This window comes from Ammospiza nelsoni, chromosome 14, assembly GCF_027579445.1.
Source record: "Ammospiza nelsoni isolate bAmmNel1 chromosome 14, bAmmNel1.pri, whole genome shotgun sequence".
NCBI lineage: Eukaryota > Metazoa > Chordata > Aves > Passeriformes > Passerellidae > Ammospiza > Ammospiza nelsoni.
The window spans coordinates 2,871,556-2,887,213 of record NC_080646.1 but is presented as its reverse complement, the minus strand read 5'-3'; the positions used below and the strand labels follow the sequence as shown (position 1 = coordinate 2,887,213).

The following is a 15,658-nucleotide window of genomic DNA, read 5'->3' as shown; positions in this document are numbered from 1 at the left end:
AAATCTCCACCAAGCAAGAGTTCCAAGCATCTCACCCCATGGATTACTGCCCTTTCCTCCCTCCACTTAGCAGCCTGAAGGTAGGAATGAACCCAATAGTGGCCACCCACAGTGAACTGTCCCCATAAGTGAAGCTCAGGAGAGCTTTCTTTTCCCTTGGCTGGCTGTTCTTGCCCTGCCATCCCCACGGCCTCTCACCTTTATGCCCTGCTCCGTTGGTTTTCCAGTCGGGCGCTCGCAGGTGCCCCGGCCGCGAGGTTTTGACCAGCAGGTGCTGGACATCCCTCCAGGTGAGCAGGGGGCTGCAATGACACGTGGCTCATGGGGTGCAGCAGCAGCAGGTACCCCACTGAGTTAAAAAATAACAAAAACACACCAGCCACCCCCTTTGCTCTTTCCTGCTTGAAAAAAAAAAGCAAGAAATTATGATTTAAATGATGACCACTTGCGGAGCCCGAGCAGAGTGGTGTGCCCCAGGAAGGGATGCCACATGCCCATGAGAATTGCAGGATTTACTCCTGGATAAGGCTGTTTAGCTCTCAGGCTCTAGGGTAGAAATGAAGCAAATAAGGAAGGTTTTCTCAATTTTTTTGAAGGAGACAGGGAGAAAAGCTGAGGCAGGATAGTGGGCTCAGCATCTCACTGATACACAATGCTGAGCAAACCTTCCCTTTAGAGAAATAACAGCAAAAAATTGCTGGAAATAAAACCTGGGTTGTTCATTAAACAGAAAAATTAAACCCAAATCGCCTCTACCTCCCCAGGCGGGGTTTGTGTGTTCAGAGTGCTGGACATTGAGTGCTCTGGGCTTCTGAGCCCCCTCATGACCCCAGCTCAGGGATATTGCTGGAGAATTTTCCTCGCTTTACTTACAGTCAGTTGTTCAGCTTCTCGAGCTGGGATTTATATTGCTCTCGAGCAACATTTAAAGAAAGAAATTCAATTTATTCTCTCTTGTCATAATGGAATGCCTGAGCACCAAGCTCTGGTAGTTAATGTTGCGGTTTATGCCTCAGCTAAACTATTCAAAAATTACATCTAAAGCTTTTAATATATTTGTAATGAAAACTGCATCTCCGGAAATGCTCTCACCCGACCTGGGTGTTGGGATATAAACCAGACAAGGAGGAATGGAGCCACAATCACCATCCCTGGATGAGAGTGCGGCACTGCCCTGAGGCTTATTCTTATTCCCAGCCTTTATTTTATTTCCACTCCATAAAAATAATAATAAGCTCATGAGAAGACACTCCATGAAGCAACACAGGGATGCCCAAGGGCTCTTCCTGGGCTGGAGGACCATGATGGAACCAGGAGGGGATTGGGATGGGGACAAGAGGAAAAGAGCAGCTAGTTTGAACCAGGGGTGTGTTACTGAAAATTAAGTTCTGTGAGTTTTTGACATTATGAAAAAGCAGTCTTTTTCCCGCAGAAATGCAACACTTGCTGAAAACCATCACTTCTGCCGACATTTCCCAATATCTGTGATGTTTTCTGACTTTTTTTTTCCTGGAAAGTATTTATAAAACTCCCGTTGGAGCTAGCTGTCAGCAGTTTCAGTGCACCTACTGAAAAGCTTGACTGATGTCATCCACCCCAAACTTTGCAACACATGGCAACACATGAAGAATTAGATCAATAAAACACCTGTGGGAAGATTAGATTCCAAACAACAACACTGCCAGCAAGGAGCAATTTAAAACAACTCTGTCATTTTGGTCACTGTACAGGAAACAAAACCACCTTGTTTCTTTCAGGTTTTGCTCAGCAGGTGCTAAATGTGGGAACATTTCTCCTGGCCAGGTTACACTTACTTTGCCTCCAAGGCCAAGGCGATGATGCCGGCGACCATGGGGGCGGACACGGAGGTGCCGGTGTGGCCGTCGGTGCAGCGGTGCCGGAGATCCGTGGTCACCTGAGAGAGAGGAGCTGCAGCCCCCAAAATGCTCCCAGCACGGGCACTGCCCCAGCAAACCTCCACCCTTTCACCCATCTACCAGGGACATAATGACATCCCTGAGCAAAAAGCAGAGCAAAACCCACTGCAGGATGCTGCCCCACTGGGGGTTGGGGTAAAACTCACAATTTTCCGCTCATAAAACGCGCCGCTGCTGTAGGTGGTGGCGAGGGTGGAGGCACATTCCTCCAGGTACCAGGGCTTGTAGCCATTCTCAGTGGTGCTGCTGATGGAGATGGTGTAGATGCTGTTGGTGTAGCCGTCACAGGAGCAGTAGTCGCCCTCTCTGCCGCCGTTCCCCGACGCCCAGACGAAAATGGACCCCAGTCCCCGGCGACCCTGCGGGCACAGAGAGCGTGGGGGGTTAGAGGAGGTGTTTGCCCAGGATGAGGGGTGATGTCAGCGTGGGGAAGAGGGGTAAGTCTGGTTTTTGGGTGTTTGGTTAGGGTGGAAGGATGGGTCCCACCCTGCCCAACATTCAGCCCCCTGTATCAGTCCCCACAATGTGCCTCTCGGCTCAGTCAGTCCCAGTTTACAGGCAGTGACTCCTCAAAATCCAGAAACAGGATTTTGGCATTTTCCATGGGTCAAAACATCTTGGGTATTCAAAGTCCCTGGACCACAGCATGGGTGCTTTTAGGGATGGCCCTGCAGGAGGAATTGGCAGAGAACCCCAAAACCCCAAATCTCCCATGCCCACAAAGCCACTCATGAACCACTCAAACCACCAGAATCCTTCTCCCAGCCTATCCTTAAAAGTTTCTTTTGCTTGTCTTCTATTTGTTAACTCCCACCCTTTTCTCTCCCTGCCGTCACTTGGCTGGAACCTCTGATGGAGCCATCCCCACAGGGTACAGCTGTGACCCCATTGGGAATTGGGGAGTGGGAGGGATGTGCCTGCTGCCCAGACCTCCCTAGAGCCAGGGGAAAATCCCACCTGGCAGCAGCAGCTGTGATGCCAACAAGGGGCCCCTAAAGAAGCCAACACCCCAGGAATGAGCCCCATTCACTCCTCCATCCAACCACTGCCAGGACACCCAGGAACAGCCCAGCCCTGCGGGGGTTCACAGCAAGGTGAACATCCTAAAAAGGAGGATTTTTGGTGAGCCAAAAGGGTTAGGGGCAGGAAATGAAGTGGCTGGTTCTCTTCCGTGCCCCGTGAGGCAGAGCTCTCCGGGGAGGATGGAGCTGCCGGGCTTGGCAGGCGCGGGAGCAGCGCAGCAGCCCCGTCCTCCCCACGGCTGCTCCTGCCACGGAGAGATCTCAGTGCTCGCCTGGGCAGATCTGCTGTTTACCTCCCTCCCACTGCTCTGCGGCAGCTTCCTCCACAAAAAATAATAATAACAACAACAATAATAATAATAATAAAGCAGCTTTGCTCTGGAGGAATTCACCGGGATTTATTGTGGGCTTTAGGCGCCGGGGGGAGCGGGAAGGTTTATTACCTGTCTCGCCCCCCTCCTGGGGCAGAGGTTTTCTGAGCTGACCCTGCCTCTGGATAGACAGTCTAAGTCAGGCTCTTTCCTTACTTTATGAAAGTTTTCATTATCTGGGCTGCCTCCCAGCAAAACTGGGTGGGTATTTCCCTAGCAAAGATTAATAGAGCTGTCTGGAGCTCTGCAAGAAAAAGTACAATTGCCAAGGGAATTACTGCCCTGCTCCACGTCACAGAGAGCTTGACCCAGCTTGCCAGCCCACCAAGCCTGCTGCTGGCATCTCCCATCCCACTTTCCAGGGTTTCCTGGATCTGCAAGGAGGCATCATCCCAGCCCACACACTCGACGCAGACAGCAACTGTCCAGCTCACCCACACCAAAGTCAAAACACCTCCAAGGATGGGTCCCACTGCATGCAACACAAGCCTTCCCAAATCACTAATCAGAGGAATAAAACCTGACACAATTGGCCAAGCATCTGGAGATGGAGCAATGACTTTGGTTGGGATCAGGAGACTGGAAGCCCAGACCTCCCTTTCATCCCTCACCCGAGTGTCGCACCCATGGGACCCAAGAAAGGCTCAGACCTGCTCCAAACCCACATCCCCTGATGCCCAGGCAGGGCTGCACTGGGGGAAAGTGGGTTTGGAGACAGCACAGTCACCTGAGGACATGAACAGGCACATGAATGACACAACAACAATGCACACACAGCTAACACCTGACAGCATTTCCTGGTGAGCAAGAGCTCACCACAATTGCAGCTCCTTCAGATTGGAAAAATCCATTCTTTCCCTTTGCTCTCAAACAAGGAACTATCAAGATTTCTGTAAGCAGACCCCAAACTTCCAGCTTCTTAATTTGCCATCCTTCTAAGACAATGCAATGCCAGTGAGGGGCTCCTGGCTGCTATAAAACCTGAATCTGGGCATCACTTAAAACAGGGAATCCCTCCCTGGCCAAGCTGGGGCTGATCCAGCTCACCCCAGCAGCTCATGGGTTGGCTGTGAGATGCACAGCATCTCCTGCTTCCGCAGCTCTGCAGGGCCTGGGTGTTTGCCCAACAGCACTCCATGAATGACCAGGATAAATATTCCCTCGTTAGCTTGGGAACTAATAAAGTGTGGCTGGAGGAACAAGAAACAAGATGATAAATTACCCCAGTGCAGTCCTATCGCTAATAGATAAAGGTTATTTTAATGTTTCCATTAAAAACTCAATTTTAAGGATTTATAACTTGGTTACAGCTGTTTGCTTGGGCTAAAGGTGGCAGTTTACTATCTGCTTGCAGCTTTCCTTGTTATTTAAGGAGATGGAGTTGGCAATTACGAGTTGTGCATGTGGGATAGTGGGTGCTGCAAACACGGGGTGGCAGTGGTGGGACTGGGGTGTCCCCTGGGAGGCAAAAACAAGCATCCTGAGACAGTGGGGCTGTGCTAGGCGAGTACCCTGCTGCTGCCCGTTTGCTCCTGCGTGGAAAAATAAGGTCTAAAAAGCAGCTTGTTCCCCGTATTTACACGGCGTGAGCTGCCCGGCACTTCAATGGATTCCTCGGCAGGCTCACCGCCCCAGCAGGAAATCAAGTAAACAGTGGGAAAAGCACTCCACCCTATTTTTAGATAAGAGGCCGCCCCAACGCCCGGCACGCTGCGGGAAGAGGCAGCAGAGGGAGGAGTGGTGGCAGAGGTTGAAGTGGGGGCTTCACAGCCTGACCCAGGGCTGCTGGCAATGGAATCCCACCCCCAGATTCTCTGGAGCACCCAGGGAACAGCCACTGTGGAGCCCTGAGCCACTGCGACACTTACCCACAGCGCCCACCAAGCTGCCAAAAGGCCTTGTTCCCAATGCTTTAGCCAATATTGGGCATTTTTTAAAAGTACCCAAAAAGGGAAGGGGCACAGGAAGGGGCCAGGGCATCCCCAGCAAGGATTGACAGCTGTCAATCATATGTGATGTTGGCCAAACAAGGACAACAATCCATTGTCAGACCCTGTGGCAACACCCATGTCCCACCCCAGCCATGACACAGCCGCTTGTTCTGGGGGGAAAACCAGAGAAATGCTTAATGTGACAGAGGCCCCTGGGAAAGGATACCAGGAATCCAAAGAGCATGGAGGAGATGGTTGGACATACTGGGGATTGGGATACTGCTGTTTCCATCCACACCAGCATCCAGGGGGACATTTTGGGGTGCAAAGTTACCCCCCCAAGAACCGCTTTGGGTTTCTCATCCCGGCAGAGCTTTGCACAACCTGGGGCCTCCCTGCTCTGCCGGGGCCGTGCCGAGGGGTCCCACCACCACGGGCACCTCCCGCCGTCACCACCCTCGGCCGCCAAATCCACCGGAGCTCTTAGGGGACAACCAGGAAAAATCAGAGATGATTGGCGCCCCCAGCCCTAGTGCTGGCATCGCCTCGGGGGCCGAGCTGCCCATCCCCACACCAGACCCCGGGACAGGAGGAGGAGGGCGAGCGCGTCTGGGCGCTGTGGGATCCACACCTTTTTAATGCCTTGCTCAAAAGCCTGTTTGGCCAATAGACCAGGTCCATCAACTGTCTTCCCATCATCATCTGGCCCCCAGCTCGCGCTGTAAATGTCAATGTAATCGGGTCTGATGCCAAGCGACTTCGCTTCAACAACATCTGTTACATCTCCATCTAACATACGAATGCCTAAAAGCACAAAAACATCAGACATTAGGGCTTCATGGCGTGGATGACAGCGTGAGGATTGCAATCAAAGGGCTTTGTTAACGGCGGCGGAAACCGCGCCTGGAATAGCTTCAGCCCGTGGCCCCGCATGCCAACAAGCCTGGCAGCAGGAGGCTGGGGAGCTACGGGGAAACTTCTCTGTGTTGCTGGCTTCATGGCAAGGGATGGACAAGGGGGTGTTAAAATTCACTTCCCCTCCTCCAGTGGGGAATGGGTGGTGGTAGTGGTACTGCACTCTCCAGTGACAAAATCCCCCTTTCTCCCCTTATGATTCCTTAGCCAGCACATTTCTCCACCTGGAAGATTTTGGTGTTTCCTGAACTCATGCCTCCCCCATCTTCAGGCACATTGGTGGGATGAAGTTTCTCCCCTCGACTGAGGATGACTATGACTGTTCACAAACCCCATCACTGCCCAACTGATGCCAGCAGTTCCCTGGAGAGGGAAAAGCCCCAGGAAAAAACCCAGGTTGTGGTTTGTATGTCCAAAATCAGAACCAGGACCCCAACAGGTGGGACAACAATGCCATCTGGGATAACTCTCACTTTCAGCTGGGAATGCCAGCAGGTACAGCTAGGATGCTCACAGCAGAGCCCACCAGCCATGCTGGGATGGGATGGGCTGGGGGATTGCTGCACATCCCCAGCCTCTGACTGCTGCAATATGAGAGCACAAACCCCTCTGCCCTCCATCACCCTTTCCCTGCTGGATTTCCTCTCAATACAGCAGGTAGAGGATGCCAGGCACCCCAGCAGGCTGCCCAGAAACAGCCCTTGCAGGAAAAGCAATGCTGAAAATTTCAGCATCGTATTTTGTCAGCCAGGGAGAGTCTGGTTTATGAAAACGCATTTCCCCTTCCACATGTATTTTGTCTTAAAGCAAACAAATGCAGGCAGATGTCATTCCAGCTGCAGCTGTGCTCTGGACACCAGTCAACTCAAATATCTCCTTCTGACGCTGTCCTCAACCAGCCAAAACCAAGCTTAGAAATGTAAAATCAGGGAGCAGAGCTGTTCCCAAAAAATTCCTCTTTGTCAACAAGAAAACACAAGGAGAAGGGGCAAAGAGCCAAGCCCAGTGTCTGAGCTGCACACGGCAAGGAAAGCCAGCTGAGGGATGAGGTTTGTGCTTGCTGTGCGTGGCTGTTCTCATCAACAAGCCCAAAATCAGCCTAAAGTCAACCCAAAGCCAACCGAAAGTCTGCCCAGAGACAGCCACCCACAATGAGGGGCTCTCTGGTAAAATAATGGGGAGCAGGAGGGAGCAGGGGTGGGTGCTGCAAAATAAATGAGGTTTGTGTCACACAGGGAGCAGCACCGACCTCCAAAGCAAGGGTTGGAGGAGAGGGAAGAGGAGGAGGAATGGCAGGAGCCCTTTCCTTGAGCAGTGATGTGTTTTGCCCAGGGCATATGAAAAGCAATGCAAGAGCACTGAAGAGCAGCCAGTAAAATTAGATGGGAGCTCTCCGAGTGAGACAAATAGGCTTCCCCAACAAGTAGTGCTCATTAATCGCTGCTTTATTTGTGTAATCCATCTAAAATCACTCTCGCTGCAGCTATAGCGTATTTTCCTCCATGATCCCAAACTTGATATGGCTCAGACTCTATTTTTCCCCTTTGCCTGCTCACATTGTGGGAAGCCCCCGGCCCCCAGCCCTCTGCCAGGTGTCTTGTCTCACTCAACACCTCCCCAGCACACCCCTGAGGCAAGGCACTCGTTAAAGGGAGCAAATTAAAATGAGACCCAGAGGTCGTCATAAAGTCAACAAGGAACTCTCGTCTCCACAGCTGCTGTAGAGAAAGGAGCATGAAGGGAATGGCCTGATCCTGCAGGATCCAATAAATCCCACCATGAGCTTTGCCTTGCTCTGCTGCTGCTTGCAGTGTGCTTGGAGATGGGTTTTTAGAGGCAAGAAGCCTCTAAGAAGCAACAAGCCATCACACATGTAGGGGGCACAGGAGATGGGATGGGATGATGTGCCATAGCCCTTACAGCCCTACCAGTCCACTCTTCACCCTCCCTGGGGTTATTTCTTCCCTCTGGAGATTTTCCCAGCACAGACAACACAGAAGGTTCTTGGCCAAGAGCAAGATCCCTGTGGACACTGCTCCCATGCAGACACAACTCTAACAAAATCTGTTTCCTGCACAGCCAGGATGAATAAGCCAAAAGAAGGAATTAAACCCCAAATCCACCACTGGGCACTTGGGTCCCTGCTGCTGACAGTCACTTCTCCCAGCACTGGGGTGGTAGGAGGGGCTGCAGGAAAAGCCCCTCTCCTGTTCCAACCATGCCAGGGATGGGTCTGAAGGCTGAAAGAACTCATCCCTAGGGATTTGTCCCCTACACTGTTTCACCAGCCATGTAAGGTGGGACACCACACTCTCACCCCTGCTAAGACCCTCATGTCCCCAGTGTTGGCTGTGTTGGCCAGAACTACCCCAGCTCAAACCAGCTCAGCTAATGCAAATGAACTCAGCAATGCTGATTAACACTAGGATGCAATTTGGTGATTGGATTTCCATTTGCTTTCCACACATTATTTGAGGGGCTGTGCAGAAAATTCCCTGTACGTGCATCTCTGACCTCCCCACCTTCTTGGTGTTTTTTTCCCCCTAAGGGTATATTTGGGGCTCTCCCCAGGCCCTCTGCTCTGAGCAGCTCCTCAGCATCCCTTGACCCCACAAACGAGTGACATCAGCTCTGAACCTCAGCCAGCACCACTGACCACAGCAAACACAGCCACCCCAAAGGACAGAGCCCACAAGAGCAGTTGTGGACTTTTGGGGTGAAAACACCACATCCTCAATCCACATGCACCCTCACAGCAAGGATGCAGCCCAGGCAGGAAGTTTCCACCCTAAATCCATGGAGCCAGAGTCCCCTGCATGCCATAGCACCCATCCTCTTCCCCAGCACCCCTGGGGCTCCCTGCAGCCAAGGCGCCACAGAGGAGATGGGGGAGCAGCACCCCACCTCTCCCCCAGGAGCCTGTTGGTGTGACCAGGGTGGCTGTGGTCCCTCAGGGGGTGGTGAGGGGCAGGGGAGCCGTGCAGGTGCAGCCTCACCTCCGATGCGGGCGTTGTAGGCGATGCCCACGATGCAGTAGGAGTTGTTGGCCGCCGCCGCCACCTCGCCCGCGCAGCGAGTGCCGTGCCTGCAAGGACAAACCCCATCAGCTCTGGCCATGGCCAAGCATCCCCCAGCCGCCCCACACAGCACCCAACACCAGCCCCAAGGCTGGAGCGGAGCGAGAAACTGCCCTTACCCAAAACCCACACCAAGCGGGTGGAGGAAACTAATGCTGAAAGCAATTTGCTGTTTGCATTTTGCACCTAAATCCAATTTGCTGTTTGCATTTTGCACCTTGATGCAACTTCCTCTTTGCATCTTGCACCTCTATGCAGGCTGCTCTTTGCATTCCTGTTTCCTTTCCACCTGTAACCATCCCACTTTATCTGAAGCCCAAAAAAATGCATCCAGGCTTTGCCATCTCAGCCACCCATCCTGACTCACATGGTTCAATCTCCAGACAGGGCAGGGAACCCCCTGGTGCTGTATTGGGTGGCTGGAGGATTCATTAGCAATTGGTGTGGTTGGCACCAGCTGAATTTGCATCAAATACAAGGACTTAGTGCAAAGTCCTTAACACAGACTCCTCCTCAGCACTGGGAGTGAGGAAAGGGGCCTGGAAGGCCCCATAGGGGACACCCAGCCTCAGGAACACCCCCAGACCCCTTGCTGCATTACAATTATCACCACATACTTGTTCTCATTGCTGGCATCATAGCGTGGAGTGGGGTCGTGGTCATTCCCATTAACATCATAGCTTGCAAGAGGGTCCTGAAAATATTAGATTCACCATTAAATTCAACTTACTAGGTGCTTGTGGTGGCCAGTAGCTGCAGTGATGGCCAGTGCAGGCAAGCAGAGCAGAAAATTGCATTTTCCCTTTAGTTTCTGTTTGCTCAGAATAAATAGTTTTAGGCTGCAGTCCTGTGTGTTTCCCAGGGGAAATATCCTGCTACCTCAGGAACTGCTCCTCTGAACCCCAAATCCTGCTGGGTTCAGCACCCCCCTCCCTCCCATTCTGGCCATGTGGGGTTTGAGCTGGGCTGAATGGATTCATGCAGGTTTTTGGCTCTGCCCTGGTAAGCAGAGGGAGGAGGCTGCTTCCCAGGCAGCTGCAAAGGGAGTTCCCCCAATCCTCTTTATCTAAAAACCTCATTTCCTTCTTAAAAACATCTCAAGCTTTTTTTTTAAAAAAAAAAAAAAAAAACCAAAACCAAACCTTTTCCTCTAAATATGCCAATGCACAGCCTTCAGCTGTGTTTACAGTCTGAAATTCTCCATGAATCAATTCATGGTGAGGATCAGCCCCAGTCCATCCCGTCCATCCCCCAGCTCACGTAGTTCTGCAGGAGGTCGGGGTGGTTCCTCTCTATGCCGTCATCCAGGATGGTGACCACCACGTTCTTGCCCGTGTAGCCCCTCTGCCAGGCTGCCAGGATGTTCATCTCTGACCTGCACCGACTGTTTTTATCACCGCAGTGCTGTGGGGACAAGCACAGCTGCAAAAGGGCTGCAACCCCATCCCAGCCCATCTAAGCAAACAGCCAGGCTGGGAGCCCATTTAATCAACCAGAAAATATATTTACAACCCACCCCCTGCCATATAACTTGCAGATTTGTTATAACTTTACTCCACAGATCAAACCCATCCTGCAGCAGTTAATCCAGGCAATGCTATCTCCCCATTATTCTTTTCCTCTTCCATTTCAAGTACTATGGGCTCCTGGGTTTTGAAGTGCTCACTTCCTTTCCGCCCTTAATTTTCAATGAATTTCCCTGTCAAATACAGATCGATGAAGCAGGCAGGAGAAAAATTATATTACAAATAGATGGCTGCAGCTCTGGGATGGGTAAAATACAGCAGTGCTGCTCCCAAGCCTTTGCTGTGCAGACCATGAAGAGGGGCTGCTAACAAGGGTGAAACACTTCAAACCAGACTCTCAGGTGTATTAATTCACAATTTTTAAATCCTGCTGCCAAGCACATTTGATGCTATTATTTCATTACTGGCTGGGCTGAGCAAAGATTGATGATGCATTTGCTTAGAAATAAATGACCCCCCATAAAGCAGTGACAGGGAGACACCCACCAGGTACCACATGTTGGGCCACACCGGGTCGTTGAAGGGCAGGGCATGTGGCTCCCCTCGGGCCTGCCTCTTCACCCTCCTCTTCACCTCCTGCTGCTGCAGCCAGTCCACCTGCAAGCAGAGACCTGGGTCAGCACCACCCATGGGCACTGAGCCTGGCATTGCCCACCGAACTGGGATGTGGGATGCAGAAGCAGTGCCGGCCTCAGCCTGAACCCCATGCTCTGGCATACCCCCATCTCCGTTAGCAAAGCTGCCGTGGAGACAGCAGCTCCATTTGGAAGGAGACGGGATGGATGGACAGATAGACAGGGTGAGCTCAGCTCGTTGAGCTGTCTAAGCCAGAGCAGATTCCCCTGCTGGAGCAGCGGAGCCCTGGAGCACAAGTAACGGCGGCTGGGAGCGCGTGCCTGAGCCCCCGCTCAGCGCAGCACAGAAGCACGCGCTGGAGCCCCGCTGGAGACACACCACATATTTCAGTGTTTAGCCAAAGTTTTGGACAAGACTCAGGTGCTTGGCTTAGATTTTGGGCTGATCCTTCCTGCTGACTGGGAGGCAGCAGCTCAGCCCTGAGGCTGTTCCACCTGGCTCCTCATCCTTCGAGCTCCTTCCTCCTGATAAAATACAAAAACTGTGGGCTTTACCCAAGCACAACACGCATTTCCCAAAAATATGTGATGGCCACACACGGCTGTGACAGATCTCAGGGGACGTGGCCAGCTCCACACAAGTATTTTTGGCAGTGGCTGCGTGTGAGGTGGCCTTGGAGCTGACCACTCTGACATTTGTTTGCATTGCAGCGGGGCATGACACGCAGGGAGATCAAACGGGAAATGATCTGGAAAAGGCCATGATTGGGAAATGCTGGTGTTTGCCCACGGCGCTGTGGTGGGAGCTGCCTAAGGTGCTGCTTTGGAAGCAGCCCCATCCCATCCCTATCAAACATTAACCAGACCCTTTATTGCCACACAAAGGGCTTTCCTGCCTTCTGCATGGAGGTGAAGCACAAGTTTAGTGAAAAAAGGTTATAAAAGTAATTATGGACCAAATCTTTACAGATGTTCATGCTGGGGGAGAAAGGAGGCACCGGCCAATGAGCTGTGAGGGCTGTGTGGCACATCCCTCCTTGCTGGACACTTTCTTCCTGATGGCTCTGGGTCTTTTGGGAGCTACTCATGGCGATGTCTCTATTGTTGTGACTAAGGTTTTGTAACAAAAGGAATAAAAAATACAAAGTGCAACTTTTGTTGAGCTCATTTATGTAAAACTGTCAGCTGAACTGAGTTCCTGCACAGTTTATTGCTTTGTGCCTCAGATGGAGGTGGATGTCAGAAACCCGACAGCTTCCAGCCTAGAGCTTGGGTTTTAAACACATATATATTATAAAGAAAAAAAACACTGTTGAAAGAGGGGGAAAAAAATGTATTTCATAGAAAAATGATTTTCCACGCTGCCTTGGCTGCCGAGAGTGCACCACTTTGCTTACACAGTGATGGATTTAAACACTGGAAGCAAAAATATAACTTCATGGTCTAACTAAAAAAAAATAAAAATACATTAAATAGGGGTTATGGCCCAAATAACAGGCTTTTTTCCTTAAAGCACCACTCCCTGGCAGCATTTCCATGAGTCTGGCTGCCCAAGCCACAGCTACCACCTTTCCCTGCTGCTTTGCAGGATGCGGGAATGATGGTAAGGTGTGGGATTTTGGGGGGTTTTGCCAGGAGCTGCCTCACAGGGATGTCTTCATCTCAAGCAGGCTCCTGATCGACCCCAGCGCTGCCAGCCAGGAGTCAATGGAGCCATCGTGTGTGGACACAGACAAATCAGCAGTTTAAGGACATTGATTTCAAGGAAGAGTTGATAAATCAGTGTGGCTGGCATGGGAAAATAGGCAAGCAGGAGGAGTCTGGGGCATCCCTGCAACAACTCCTGCAGCTCATGAAACTCAGATCAACTTCCATTGATGATCCAGGCTGGGGAAAAGCTTCTTGAAAATGTAAAATAAAGAGGGAAAAGGCTTTTTAGTACTAGAAATGGCCCAAACTGTTATAGTCCTGAGGCCCAGGGTCCCAGCTCTACCCTTGCAAACCCTAATTATTGCAGAATCACAGAATGGTTTGGGTTGAGGGAGACCTTAAAGCTCATCTCACTCCAAATCTTCTGCCATGGGCAGGGACACCTTCCACCAGGACAGGTTGCTTCAAGCTCCATCCAACCTGGCCTTCAACACTTCCAGGGATCCCAGTGGCTGTGCAGGAGTTAAAGTGGAGGTCCAGGATAATCAAGATGGTTCCAGCACACATTTGCCATGAAGCACAGCAAATATTTCCGAGGGGGTTGATTTTGCTGTGGTGCATGGCCAGAGGCACAGGGACCAAGGCCGTGGCATCCCCTGATGGGAATCAAGAGACTGGAGCAGTGAGGATGGAGGCTCAAGCACTGCATGGACCAACAGGAGCATTCCAATGAGCAAGGGAAGTTATGGCAGTAAGAGCTGCAAGTGGAGCCCCAAGAGGGGTGGCACAGCATGGTGTGACCCCACTCTGCACCCCACAGTCCCTCCCCAGCTCTCACCACCATGACCTATCCCCAAAATCACTGGATTTGCCACATCCTTGCTCCCTTTCCATCACGTGCCACATCTCCTGGCTCACACCAGCCCCACCAGGAGCAGCCAGCTGCTCAGGGGTCTCTTGGGGCAGCAGGGCAGCTCAGCAGCAGCGTGGTCACACAAGGATCAGGACCCTGGCTGCTTCCCTGTGTGTCCTGGAGTCTCCCCTTCCCCAGACTTCTCCTGGGAGTAGAGAGCTTGGCGTGGTCCTCCTGCCCAGCTCCACCGAACCCCACAGCAAACAAACAACAGCGCTGGAAACAATAGCCCCCAGAAGGCATGAACCACCCAACATCTGCAAACAACCGGATTGGCTGGTTCCTCAGGATTTCTGCGAGATTTGTTTCCATCCTCCCTATTCCAGCTCCTGTCCTCGTGCCTCGAGGTGATGTTTTCCTGCATGCATGCTAAGCTGGTGCCATCTGAATGCAGCACTTAAACGATTTGTAAATGTGCATGGGAGAGGGGGAGAGGCAAGGCATGCCAACAGGTTTTGAATTGATAAGGAAGGATTAAGAGAACAGGAGTTAATTGCTCCAGCTTGGAGCCCACAGAGCAAGGTAAGGTAAAGGTTAATATGACTAAAAGCCAATTGATTTAGTTTGCATTATAACCAGACTCATTTAAATGGGGGTATTTCAAATGCAGAGAATTTGCTGTTTGCTGGGATGCCTGTGCACCCCCTGAGGGCGAGCAGCTTTAATTAAAGCCCAGCACACTTCCAGGGCACCAGGCTCCCCTCGCCGAGGTTTCCCCCGCTGGCAAAGCAGCCACTCGAACCAACGAACGCCTCCTCCTCAAAAATGTGCTACAGACCTTGTCCAAATATTGAACAGCAAATCTCTGCAGAAAGCCTGGGGAGGGCAGGGCTGCTGTGAGTGTCTGGGGAGATGTGGATGGGACCGGGTGTGGAGATGTCTTGGGAAGGAGCATCCCAAGGGTGTCCGAGCACCCCGAGGATGGCCAGAGGATGGCCAGACATCGCTGCAGGCACCAGCAGCTTGGGCTACATTCACCAGAATGGCTTTTTCTGCTTTTATGTGCCCCTCTCCCAAAAAAAACCTTCCCACCATTAACCCTTCCCCTGCTCTGCACAAGTCACACCTCGCAGTGCTCAGGGGGAGCTGGGGGAGGAGGACAGCCACAGGGGAGCCCCAACCCTTCCCCACCACCCCAAACCCAGCTTGCCCAGGTCCCTCCTTGCCTTCTTCCCCTCCCACCCCATTACTTTTGTCAATTCAGCTGCACTGAAAATCCCTTTGGATGCTTGCTCTAGGAAAGAAGCAATGCAGAGCTATTGCCAGGGATTTCACACATAGCAACCATTGAGGCAGCAAGTGTTGTGGCAACTGGATCAACACCCTGAGCATGCAACAGCCTTTCTGTCCTGGAAAGCTTTTCCCCCTTTTCTTCCTGCCGGCTTTCAGGCAGATGTTAGTGTTTAGTCACTTTTACGTATTTTTCACCACCGCTCTCCGTGCCCGTGCCCAATGAGTCACTCGTGTGTGAGCAGGGCTGTGGCTCAAGGGTGACATGTCATCCCAAGATGCTTCAGCTCACTCTTGACCCAGATCAAGCCAACAGCCTTCTCCAGGGACAGGTGAGGACCCCCATCCCACCACCCCACAGGAGCTGGGGACACCAGGGTGCCCAGCCCCGTACCTTGGGGTCCATGCGGAGGAAGTTGTGCGGCCCCCGGCTGCTCAGCGTGGAGCGCTTAAACGTCTTGCTGTGGTGAAAGTGGTAGTAGTTTTCCAAGCTTCCAATCTGCAAAAAAAA

At 51.9% G+C, this 15,658-nt stretch overlaps 1 protein-coding gene across 1 annotated transcript in view; it reads right to left on the bottom strand.

Annotated features, from left to right (window-relative positions):
• The window catches only part of PCSK6 (proprotein convertase subtilisin/kexin type 6), a 32,358-nt gene that overhangs the window by 11,521 nt on the left and 5,179 nt on the right, over window positions 1-15,658 (bottom strand). Inside the window, exons 2-10 of the mRNA XM_059482357.1 lie at window positions 15,542-15,646; window positions 11,266-11,376; window positions 10,514-10,657; window positions 9,871-9,947; window positions 9,173-9,261; window positions 5,893-6,065; window positions 2,084-2,296; window positions 1,815-1,915; window positions 199-302 (exon numbers count right to left, since the gene is read on the bottom strand). Coding sequence (XP_059338340.1) covers window positions 199-302; window positions 1,815-1,915; window positions 2,084-2,296; window positions 5,893-6,065; window positions 9,173-9,261; window positions 9,871-9,947; window positions 10,514-10,657; window positions 11,266-11,376; window positions 15,542-15,553 — 1,024 coding nt within the window. The 5' untranslated portion in view covers window positions 15,554-15,646. The remainder of the gene's footprint in view (window positions 1-198; window positions 303-1,814; window positions 1,916-2,083; window positions 2,297-5,892; window positions 6,066-9,172; window positions 9,262-9,870; window positions 9,948-10,513; window positions 10,658-11,265; window positions 11,377-15,541; window positions 15,647-15,658) is intronic.